The sequence below is a fragment of the Cyprinus carpio genome, chromosome A23 (assembly GCF_018340385.1).
Source record: "Cyprinus carpio isolate SPL01 chromosome A23, ASM1834038v1, whole genome shotgun sequence".
Lineage (NCBI taxonomy): Eukaryota > Metazoa > Chordata > Actinopteri > Cypriniformes > Cyprinidae > Cyprinus > Cyprinus carpio.
The window spans coordinates 20213450-20224887 of record NC_056594.1 but is presented as its reverse complement, the minus strand read 5'-3'; the positions used below and the strand labels follow the sequence as shown (position 1 = coordinate 20224887).

Sequence of the window (11438 nt, the reverse complement as noted above, 5' to 3'; positions counted from 1 at the left end):
TAAGATGTCAAATATCTGTCTCACTTTTCTTCTGTATGCAAATACACACTAGTGTCAGTAAAAAGGAAAAGAGACATGGTGCAGCGTCTCTCCTGTGCACTCAGAATATTTAAATTTTATTTTACTAGCTGGTATTATCCTGCTTAACACAACGCAACAGCATCCCTGTAAGCAACCGTGTGTCTCTCTGCGTATAGGTTTCACGTTAAAGCAAGCTTCAGTTCTGTCTCTCTTTATCTCTGTCCACACACACACATAAGAGAGTCCCGCCCACAAACACACACCAGGAAAAGAAAGAAACAAAACTAAACTGTTTGTGGAATCCCTTTAACACCGAGCTCCTTGTTCTCCATGCAAATGGCATGTGCTCCGTTTGCCTCCAGGACCTGCAGGAGCACAGCTGCCCTCAGTGTCAACAGGATTCCTCATGTGGGACGGATCTGGAAGAATCCAGGGCTCCGGCTGCACATCCAGACGAATCCAGCAACCACAAAGGACATGGTCTGGGCTGCTACAGAACCAGCATAGGGACAGGTAATTGTGGCTCAGGGTTGGTTTGAGTCCAATGGAGTACCTGTTTTAATATGCAATGCATAAACAAGCCATAGTTCGATGAATATGCATGAGAACAGACAGTTACAGTTTGGTTTACAAATGGGATTTTGATGAGGGATTATTGGGATTCCACAACTATGTCAGATGTTGCTCAAAAAAAGACTCTTCTGAACAAAGACACACAAAGGCAGTGATAATAACAGAGACATATCTAATTCTAGTCACCAGAACAGTCACCGGGCTCACAAGGCTATGACACCTAAAATGCCTCAGTGTCTGATACTGCAGTAGTTCTCAGTCACAACTGTGATGCTAAATGCAAAAGATGTTGTCCAATGATTCCCAGAGGCAGCTGGAAGCGTCCAAGCAGACGGTTAGAGATCAAGAGACTGACCTGAAGGAAATCCAAAAGGCATCTTGTGGACTCAAGGTAAGATTAAAAAGTGGAGTAAATTTTCCAAACACTTCTTCCTATCCCAGATTAATAGACATAGGCTATACGAAGGTGACAGGATCTTCACCGAAATTCCCATAAATCCAAAATCAACAAAAACCATCAAACCAATTTTATCCCAAAGCACCCCACTGCCTTAGTCTTAACTAGTGTTTAACATAAACTGCACCTTTGTGGTCAGAATTTCCATACATCCAAAAGCAACAAGTACAGAACTTTAAACTAAAAAAAAACATAAAACAAAAAACCAACCAACAACAATACACTAATATATTACAGATTACAGCATCTTAATGTAGAGCTGGTAAGTGGGCTGAGGTTGAAGGTAGTTCCATATGGGACCTGTACCAACATGTAAAGAACCCCTGAAGATGCTAAAGGAATATGAAGATAAAAAAAAAATCTTGTGCATTCCCTCCAAGACACTCTGCGTTCCCTCACAAAACCATATGCAAAGTTTCTCAAGTAAATGCAAAAATTTTGTGAGTGACCTCCAAGTTTTGTAAGGGGACACAAAACCTTTGCATGTGGACGCTACATTTTTCAGGGGAATAGCACTGAAATACAATTCTTCCTCTTATCGCAATAGTCATATCCCATGTCTTTTCAAGACAAATCAAAACCAACATATCTTCAGACCAAATAAAACACAAAAAAAAACTCCAACACAAGACTCCATGATAATTAACAAAACACATTTGTTTTACAAAAACCAAAAAATCTTTTAACAGAACACTTGGGTTTTACAAAATCCTTCATGTCTTCCACCACTTGCAGAAATGTCTGCAGATTCCCAAATAACCAAAACAAACCAACCCATTCACACACATCAATAAAAAATGATATAAAAAAAAAAAACAAAGATTTTCCTCTTAATAATCCACAAAAAAATAGTTTTTTTTTTTTTTTTTTTAAATAAATCTTAGGAGGGACCAGTAGTGCAAAAAAGAAGAATCCGTCACATATCAATAAATCAGATAATGTTTTGTTTTTCTTTTTAGATTTATGCTTTAGTGAATTTGTTTTTAAGGCACTGCACTCTGGTTCTCTATTTACATTAATACTACGGGGCCGTTGAATGCTTGAATCTGATTGGCTGACGAACGTTCTGAGGCGTGCAATTATTTTCAGGGAAACGCACGGCGAACGTTGGATGAGATGCGGAAGAAATAATCCCACTCACAATCGCGATTTAAGAACAAAACCCGGACGAATCCCTTAAATACATCATCTGATCGATGTCTTGAGACGTGGTAACCGTAGTATAAACGGAATAATTGATGAAAGGCCATTGAATTATTAGAAAAATAATGCAAACCCGAGATATAACTTGCATCACCACCTCGGATGTGCATTATTTTTCTAATAATTCGTAGATTATTCCTTACTCGTTTTACATTTATCACATTGGAGACTGCTACTGATGTTGATCTGCGGTGTCTTTTGATGGTAAAGTCAAGTTAGGAGTTAACTTTTCAGACATGCTTTAATACTTACCAAATTATTCCAAGTCTACATGACTTTTTTTTTCTTCCACACAACAGAACAGTAAGATATTCTGATGAACTCAAGAGCTGCTGAATTTCACACATTGACTCTCACAGCGGTCTCGTAAATAAACACAAACCAGGTACATGTTCAAGATTTGGATCTTCTCCTCATATGTCTATGAATATAACATCATGTGGACACTTGTATACTTGTGTGATGTTGTTTTGGAGCTCGACAACCTCAATAAAGACTTCAACACAGACAAATGTTATCTCAAGGTGCTTTTAATGGTCAGCTAATGAACTCAAAAGAAACGGATCATGCAGCATCTAAAAAAAAAACAAACAAAAAAACGAAAAATGAGTGGAGAATTAACGAGTATAACATACCCAGGAATTATTACAGCACACAACCCACTTTTTTTTTTAACCAACCAAAGCTTGAATTAAGGGGACACGCTCCTACTTTAACACGGTTGCCAGATATTTAATCACAGATTATGTTTCGCTCAATAAAGCTCTGGAGAGAATATTTGGGAGTCATCCGGTCATTTCCTCATCAGGTTATGAACACTGGTTATTAACGGGTTTATTTTGGATTCAATGAGCTTGTGAACTCAAGCCTATTAACTTATATAGAGTATTTTCCTATTCAAGACCTTATTAGTCCAAAGTAGAGGAACCAAAGCAGGTGATTTTAACATTAAACCTAAAGTAATGGCTCAGTAAAATCAGAATTGAGCTTGAGACGGACTTTAAATGTGCCTGGGTGAAATACTCAAAACAAAAAAACCCACGCTAACTGAACTGGCATCTTAAAGCACTCAAAATGTCCATTTAAAGAGCATCTTCCATCCCACGTGAGCCTGAACAGACAACTGATTTATTTACACATATACATCCTTTAGTTCCTTCACAATAGCTCTCAGATGATGGTTTGCGATGCCGAGTTTCACTTGATTTTAGGGAAACTTCAAATTGCGTCGAAGAGCATCTCTTACAAATTTCCTGATTAAAGTGCACATGGATGAGAGATGAGAGAGGGATGGGGGGGGGGGGTAAAGAGAGGAATACAGACTAAAGAGCATCACTCTCCGGATCGACAGCAAGCCCTGAAGCCACACTGCAGATTCTGACACCCGCTGGCCTTGTCAGCATGAGGACCTGCAGAACAACAAGAAAAAAACAAAAAAAAAACAAAAAAAAAAAAAAAAAAAAAACCCCCAAATCAATCCGCTGGTGCGAACAGTTTGAGTCAATGAATCCACAGAGAACATTTACTAAACCGAGAAAAATAAACTGCACATCTAGAGCTGCATTCAAGAGCACAGAAAACATGCTAAAGGTGGTAATAAAATGCAACTAGTCTATGAGCTGCTACACATGAAGTCAGATAAAGACAGCGTTCATAATATCCCACACTTTACTCACCAAGATGCGACATACTTGGGTTTGGACTTCATATGTGGAATTGTGTGCATTACATTTAACATTTAAATATACAGTACAGGTCAAAAGTTTGGAAACATTACTATTTTTTGTATTTTTGATCAAATCAATGCCAGGCTTGATGAGCAGAAGAGACTTCTTTCAAAAACATTAAAAATAGTAATGTTTTCCAAACTTTTCGACCTGTACTGTATATAATATATATATATATATATATATATATATATTATATATGTGTGTGTGTGTGTGTGTGTGTGTGTGTGTGTGTGTGTGTAAATATTTATACACACACACATATATAATTTAAACGAAAATTAAATGAAAACAGAAAACATAAAAAATTGCTAATAATAAAAAACACCAAAAGTTTCTCATAGATGTTAAAAAAGCAAAGTATTTTCTTTTTTTTTGTGTTATATTTAAAAAAATATTTAATTTTGATTGTAACTTACAATACAATACAAAATGTCGACTCAACATAATATTTATTTATAAAATAAATTAAAAAAAAAATTTAATTTAAAAATGATTTATTTTAATTATTTTTTTATTTACCCATCACAATAAAACATTATTATTAATTATTATTATTAGCTTTTCATCAACTGAGAAACTCAGTTTGGAGAAATGTTGATAGAACATATATTATCCTGGTGTCGAATTTACTTTTTAGTTATTATCATATTTAGTCAACCTTGTCCTGTTTTTGTTTAGTCTCATTTAAGTCATTCAAAACTTTTCATCATGCTGTATAATAGTTAAACTGATAAAAAAAAAATGCTCAAAATTATAATCGAAAAGATTGTTGTCATTTGAGAATTTATTTTTACATTTCAGGTATTGTTGCAATTCTGACTTTTTTCTCAGAATTGAGTTTATATCACACAATTCTTTTGTCTCGCAATTCTGACTTTTTTCTCAGAATTGAGTTTATATCACACAATTCTTTTTTTCTTCGCAATTCTGACTTTTTTCTCAGAATTGAGTTTATATCACACAATTCTTTTGTCTCGCAAGACTTTTTTTTCTCAGAGTTGAGTTTATATCACACAATTCTCACATAATTGAGTTTATCACACAATCCCATAATTTATCTCAAATCACACAATTCTCTACTGCAATTCTGACAATTCTGACTTTTTTCTTAGAATTGAGTTTATATCACACAATTCTTTTTTTCTCGCAATTCTGACTTTTTTCTCAGAGTTGAGTTTATATCACACAATTTTTTTTTTTCGCAATTCTGACTTTTTTCACAGAATTGAGTTTATATCACACAATTCTTTTTTTCTCGCAATTCTGACTTTTTTTTCAGAATTGCGTGATATAAACTCGCAAAAAAGTCAATTGTTTTTATCTCGCAATTCTAACTTCATAACACGCAATTGCGAGTTTATATCATCATACAATTCTGAGGAAAAAAAAAATCTGAATTGTGAGTCGCAATAAGCTTTTTTTTATGTTTTATTCAGTGGCGGAAACGGGCTTCCATAGACTTTTTTATCAATAATATTGCATGTTGACATAGTCAAAGTTATCATACATTAACCTCACCTCCTCAACATCAACACCTAGTCATAGTAAAAAAAAAAAATCAATCATACCATACTTTAACTAAACAACATTAACCCTAGTTTGTGAGCGAGTTATGCAAGTTGTACATTTTTGTTTTATAAATAACAGCGAAGACATTTGTATGCACTATGGACTCTTGTATGCACTGTGGTGTTCTGTCTATGCGTGAGTGTGTTACCGTTAATGTTATCACAGTAGTAAAAGTGCTCGATGTTGAGGGAGGGGCAAACGGTCACCAGCTCCTGAAGCCCCGCCCCCGTGATGAACAGACAGCCGGAGAGATTGAGATGCACCAGCAGAGGGAGTCCTCCACGCTGAGACAGACACCTGCCACAAACACAGAACCCTTCAAACACCTTTACTTTGTGCACTGTCTAGATTTGTGTAAGATTTCAACAAAAAGTCAAGATTTCAGACTAGCATGAGCACAAAGCATCACGACATCTTTATATAATTTAAAGAGTTAATTTATTATTTATACTGCTTGTAATCCAATTCACTGTTAATTGTTTCATAACCAGCTTTGTTGCTGTTACCTAAAACAATTAAAAAAGTTTTCATTAATTAAAATAAACTTTAAAAAAAAAAGTGAGATAAATTAAAAAAAATTGAAACTTAAATTAGACAATCAGACGTCTGAAAGAAATTCAAGCTGAAGTACTAAAATCATCAAAACTTAAACTGAAATAAAAATAAATTAAAGATAAATATAACTATTTGAAGAAAAACTAATAAAATTGCTAAAGCAAATTGTTTAATAACAAATGTTGCTATTTTGTGCTAAAACTATTCAAATTTGTTTTCATTAATTGAAATAAAGCTGAAATAAACTAAAATCTAAATATTAAATGAACTTAAACTTAAAAAAAAAAAACTAAGACTATTCAAAAAGAATTTCTGTCAATTGAAATAAAGCTGAAATAAAATATATATATAAAAAAAATAGAAATATTGCCTTGATAACTATCTGGAATATGTTTAATTACTAAAATTAATATTTAAAGAAAAACTAATAAAATGACAAAAGCACACAACCAAACTGAAAAAAATAAAATTAAGGTAAAATATAAATTATATGAATAAATATATAAAATTATCGGAAAGGGCATGAATAATGGCTTTAAAAAACTGAATAACGGATAACGAATAATTCTGCCTGAATATTCGACTGAGGCTTTTACACAAACCTCTGAATTCACTCAGTGAGTCTGTTAAGCCAATGAATCAAAACAATATTTTACACAAACCTCTGAATTCACTCAGTGAGTCTGTGAAGTGAATGAATGTAAACTTTTTGAATGAAAAGAGCGCAAATCAAACACTGCATTGCTGTTGCCACGCGTGCATCTCTCAGAAATCAGAGCTTGGCAAGAGTAGGCCTGATATTACCTAAAATATTACATAATACACGTTCTGCTATTTGTTCTACTATTTAAACCTTATAGGCTACGATATGACACGAATGAATAATCACAGTGCGATTGCCAATCAAACAGCCACATTGCCGTCTCTGCGCGTCTCCATCTCTCAAAAACCAAACCAGCTCTCTGTCTAGAGTATAGGCTAATAATCAACTTAAATGAGTTTATGAATGAAATAAGCGCAAATAAAATAGCAGTGTTGCAGTTGCCTTTTTCAATGCATTTCCTGGAAATGACTTAAATCATGTTCCATATTTCTAAATTGGGTAGGAACCCTTACTGTTTTAATTTAGATACTTAAATATCTATTTATTGGATCACGAAAGGTCCCCAAGCTGGGACTCGAACGCACGTTGCTCGAAGCACAACCGCACTGTATCTCGAAGCACCGCCTATACAAGGAAATCAGCTCCGACTGTAATCATAAAAAAATAAAAATAATTATTTTAGTTAAACACTTCATATTTGTTCAGTGATGACTATGAAAAAATATAGGCTGTAAAACCATAAACATAACAGTCTTATCAAATACTGTATGTATTTGTATAAGTTCTGGTTTAAGCTCCGCCTACTTCCGGTTTTATCCGAATACAGATACAGATACAAATAATTTTGTGATTGATACAGATACAACTACTGGCTTCGCTGCACACCCCTAAAATATATATATATATATATATATATATATATATATATATATATATATATATATATATATAAAAATACTGTTAATAACTGACTAATATTTGGATGGGAAATCAGATAATTTTGACTTCCCTTAGAACTTGAACGCTAAATATCTTGATTTAATTAAATCTGAATTTATCTTTTGAAACAAGGGAATGTATTTAATAGCATATTTGCTTTTACTGACAGATTTAATTTGTTTAAAGAATCATGAATGTTCTCAGGTATCTCCACGAACTACTAAAACTGTGGCATTATTAAGTGTGTTTATTTCGTACCTCAGGCCGAGATCCGTGATCTGATAGCATCCGGACAGGCTGAGGAACCTGAGCGCCCGATAGGCTCCTGATTGGTCAGTCCTGTTGTGAGGATGCTCGGGGCAAGATTCACCCTCAAACGAGCATTTAGTCCGAAACTCGACACTGCCCCCGGTGGCCTGGAGGTCACCGTGCGCTGCTCTCACAGTCCAGAGCGCCACGTCGGAGGTACAGCAGGTGGAGTGACCACAGAGGGCCTCGCCCATAGAGCCGTACTGCCAGGGGGAGGAGCTAACACCAGTCCTGAAGCTCCGCCTCCGGCTCCTCCTACAGCAGCACGAGCTGTCACCACGCCCCTTTTCCTGCACAGACACGCCCCCTCGTTTGCTCCAGTCGGCTGCATCCTCGATGTCGGCGAGTTTGGACGGGTTGAGAGCCCACACGTGGGCGGGGCCACACCCGGAGCCACGCCCACCAGGTCTCCGCTTGAAAATGAGATCATGGCAGCTGCGTCCCATTGGTGGGAGCGAACACTCGTCCTGGAAATTGATGGGAGAGGGCGGGGCTCTCAGCAGCTTGGCTCTGCGATCCGGGCTGGACGTCGTTAAGTCGCCCAATCCCAGCGACAGGATCTTCAGTGTGCGGTCCGTGATTCTGTCGCATCCCGAGAGATCCAGCCGCTCCAGAGTGCGACACGCCCCGAACTCCGCCCAGCTGGAAAAACACAAACAGACGTGTTGAGAGATCCACGATGAGGGATGGGCTCCACAAAAAGACACAAATCAGAAGGAGAGCCCACCTGTCAAAGGCAGAGTCGGAGACGTCAGTCTGCGTGAGATCCAGGTGAGTCAGGTTTGGGCACAAACTGAGGATCTGTCGCACCTGGATGGAGAAATCAGGGTATTTATTTACTTATTTAAATGGCATAACAGCATCAAGGAATACATTCACGATAAAATAGTTAAAAACTACAACAACATACGATTACTTTTATTTCAAAATGACAAATACAACTACATAAAATATGGTTAATTGAAATATAACTCAATTTCATAGAAATATAAAATGTAATATAAATACAAAAAAATATTAATAACTTTAAAATAACTATTAATTACATTTAATAGAAATATAATATATTTTTATATAAAATAATATAAAAGTTTATATAATTTTTTTTTTATTAACTTTAAAAACAGCTATTAATTACATTTAATAATAATAAAAAATTAATAACAGCAGGACTGACCAGTACAATATGACTAATAGTCGAAGTTATCTTAAAAAATATAATAACTATATTTTATAGAAATATAATATAATAATATTATGGTATAATATTAAAATATATAAATACATATATTATATTATACGTCCCAAAAGAAAACCTTTTTAAAAACACCTAGTCATTAATTTTATTAATAAAAAAAAAACATAATAAAAATAGCAAAAAGCAGGACAGACCAGTGAAAAATAAAACTGTATTTCACAGACATTTAATATAATAATATAATCTAAATAATATAGTATAATGTAAAATATAATAACTAACCATTATAACTACTACTTAATTAAATGTTAAAACTATTATGAATTAAATGCTATAATAATTAAAAAATAATAATAATACTAAAAGCAGGACAGACAAGCAAAATATGCTTCATTTAAATTATAGTTTACAAATGAATTTTTTATTTTAGCTAAAAAAAGTTTAAAAAATAATTATTTTACAAACATTAGCAAATTATCTTACAAAGAATAAAAAAAACAAACACTGTCTCTTTTCACCTTTTAGTAAATACACATGGAACTCTTAAATGGTTTTTCTGGTTTATCTGTACAGTTTGGTCTTTCATAATCACGTTGTATTTCACCTAGGGCTGGACGATATGGCCTAAATAAATAAATAAATAAATAAATAAAATTTTCAATACAAATTTTCAATAGAATATATTTTTTTTTTTTTTTTTAAATTTTTTAAAACATTATAAATAACTTTTCTTAATTTCGGTCGTTACAATATAATTCCGAAATCGATATGAAAACTATTTATTTAAAAAAAAATTTTTTAAAACATTATAAATGCCTTTATCATGACTTTTGATCAATTTCAAGCATCCTTGCTATACAAAAGTATTAATTTCTGTAATTTATTATCCAAAAAAAAAAAAAAAATTATACTGACTCCAAGCTTTTGAATGGTAGAATGTACAGTGTTACAAAAGCTTTTAATTTCAGATAAATGCTGATCTTTGGATCTTTCTTATCATCAAAGAATCCTGAAAAGAAAAGTGCTCAACTGTTTTAAATATTAATAATCAGTAAATCATCTTATTAGAATGATTTCTGAAGATCATGTGTCACTGAAGACTGGAGTAATGATGCTGAAAATACAGCTGCGCATCACAGAAATAAATTACAGTTTACAATCTATTCAAATAGAAAGCAGTTATTTTAAATAGTAAAAATATTTCAGAATTTTACTGTTTCTGCTGTACTTTGGATCAAATAAATGCAGCCTCGGTGAGCAGAAGAGACTTCTTAAAAAAACATTAATAAAATCTTACAGTTCAAAAAATTCTGACTGGTAGTGTAGGCTGATTATTCTTATAGATTGAAACAAATGTGCTTCAGCCAGAAAAAAGGGTCTATAAAGTCGCTGCAGAAAACAAAAAAAACAAAATCTGGAAATGTTGCTGGAGACGGGTTTGTTATTGAAAATGCAAATTCATTCTCTGCCTGCAGGAGGCGCTTTGAGCGGTTTCCCTGGTAACGGCTGTAAACAGAGATACATTCGTATAAAACACCCGCGACACATTAAAAATAAATCAGTGATAACACTGGTAATGTATATCGAAAAAATGTGTTTAAAAATCATATCACCGTTCTTGAAAAAAATGATATCGCGATACATATTGATATTGAATTATAGTCCAGTCCTATTTTCAGCATGGCACAGACGCTCAGGACAGGTACGCACCATCTTGCTGGAGACGGCCGAGCTGTAGGCCAGACTGAGCGAGCGCACGGACGGACCGACGGCGGGCAGCAGGTTCTGGACGATCCCATTGAGCAGCCTCTTCTCTCTCTGAACCGCGCTGATGGCTGGAGACTCCTCACACACCTCTGAACACACAGAGCACACATGACTGAACTACGGCCCGGAGCATCATGGGAAGGGCAGCTCAGAGCGGCGCGGCGAGACTCACCCGATTCATCCACGTCTGCGTCCTCGTCCCACTCCTGATAGGCTCGTCCCTCGTCCTGCAGACTCTTCACCCAATCCTCATCCGGATCCTGGTCCGACTCGCCCGGAGGACCGCTGTAATAATCACCTACACACACACACACACACACACACACACACACACACACACACACACACCCCTTATAGACAGACAACAGACAGACAGACACACACACACACACACTACACACAGACAGACACACCACACACACACACACACACACGCACACACACACACCAAACACACACACACACACAGACACACAGGCAGACACAAACACACACACACAAACACACACACAC

The 11438-nt window shown here is 35.2% G+C and overlaps 1 protein-coding gene and 1 long non-coding RNA gene across 3 annotated transcripts in view; one reads left to right on the top strand and one right to left on the bottom strand.

Moving 5' to 3' along the window:
- The first annotated feature begins 71 nt into the window (after nucleotides 1–71).
- LOC122135187 lies at nucleotides 72–1223 on the top strand. The gene is made up of 3 exons (XR_006153395.1): nucleotides 72–534; nucleotides 902–985; nucleotides 1160–1223. It is a non-coding gene; the product is annotated as an uncharacterized LOC122135187 (long non-coding RNA).
- Nucleotides 1224–2766: 1543 nt separating this feature from the next.
- The window catches only part of LOC109081509 (F-box/LRR-repeat protein 5-like), a 22582-nt gene continuing 13910 nt past the window's right edge, over nucleotides 2767–11438 (bottom strand). For both annotated transcript variants that reach the window (XM_042713835.1, XM_042713836.1), the window contains exons 6-11: nucleotides 11098–11223; nucleotides 10869–11014; nucleotides 8688–8770; nucleotides 7910–8602; nucleotides 5702–5850; nucleotides 2767–3663 (exon numbers count right to left, since the gene is read on the bottom strand). In XM_042713835.1, coding sequence (XP_042569769.1) covers nucleotides 3587–3663; nucleotides 5702–5850; nucleotides 7910–8602; nucleotides 8688–8770; nucleotides 10869–11014; nucleotides 11098–11223 — 1274 coding nt within the window. In that variant the 3' untranslated portion in view covers nucleotides 2767–3586. The remainder of the gene's footprint in view (nucleotides 3664–5701; nucleotides 5851–7909; nucleotides 8603–8687; nucleotides 8771–10868; nucleotides 11015–11097; nucleotides 11224–11438) is intronic.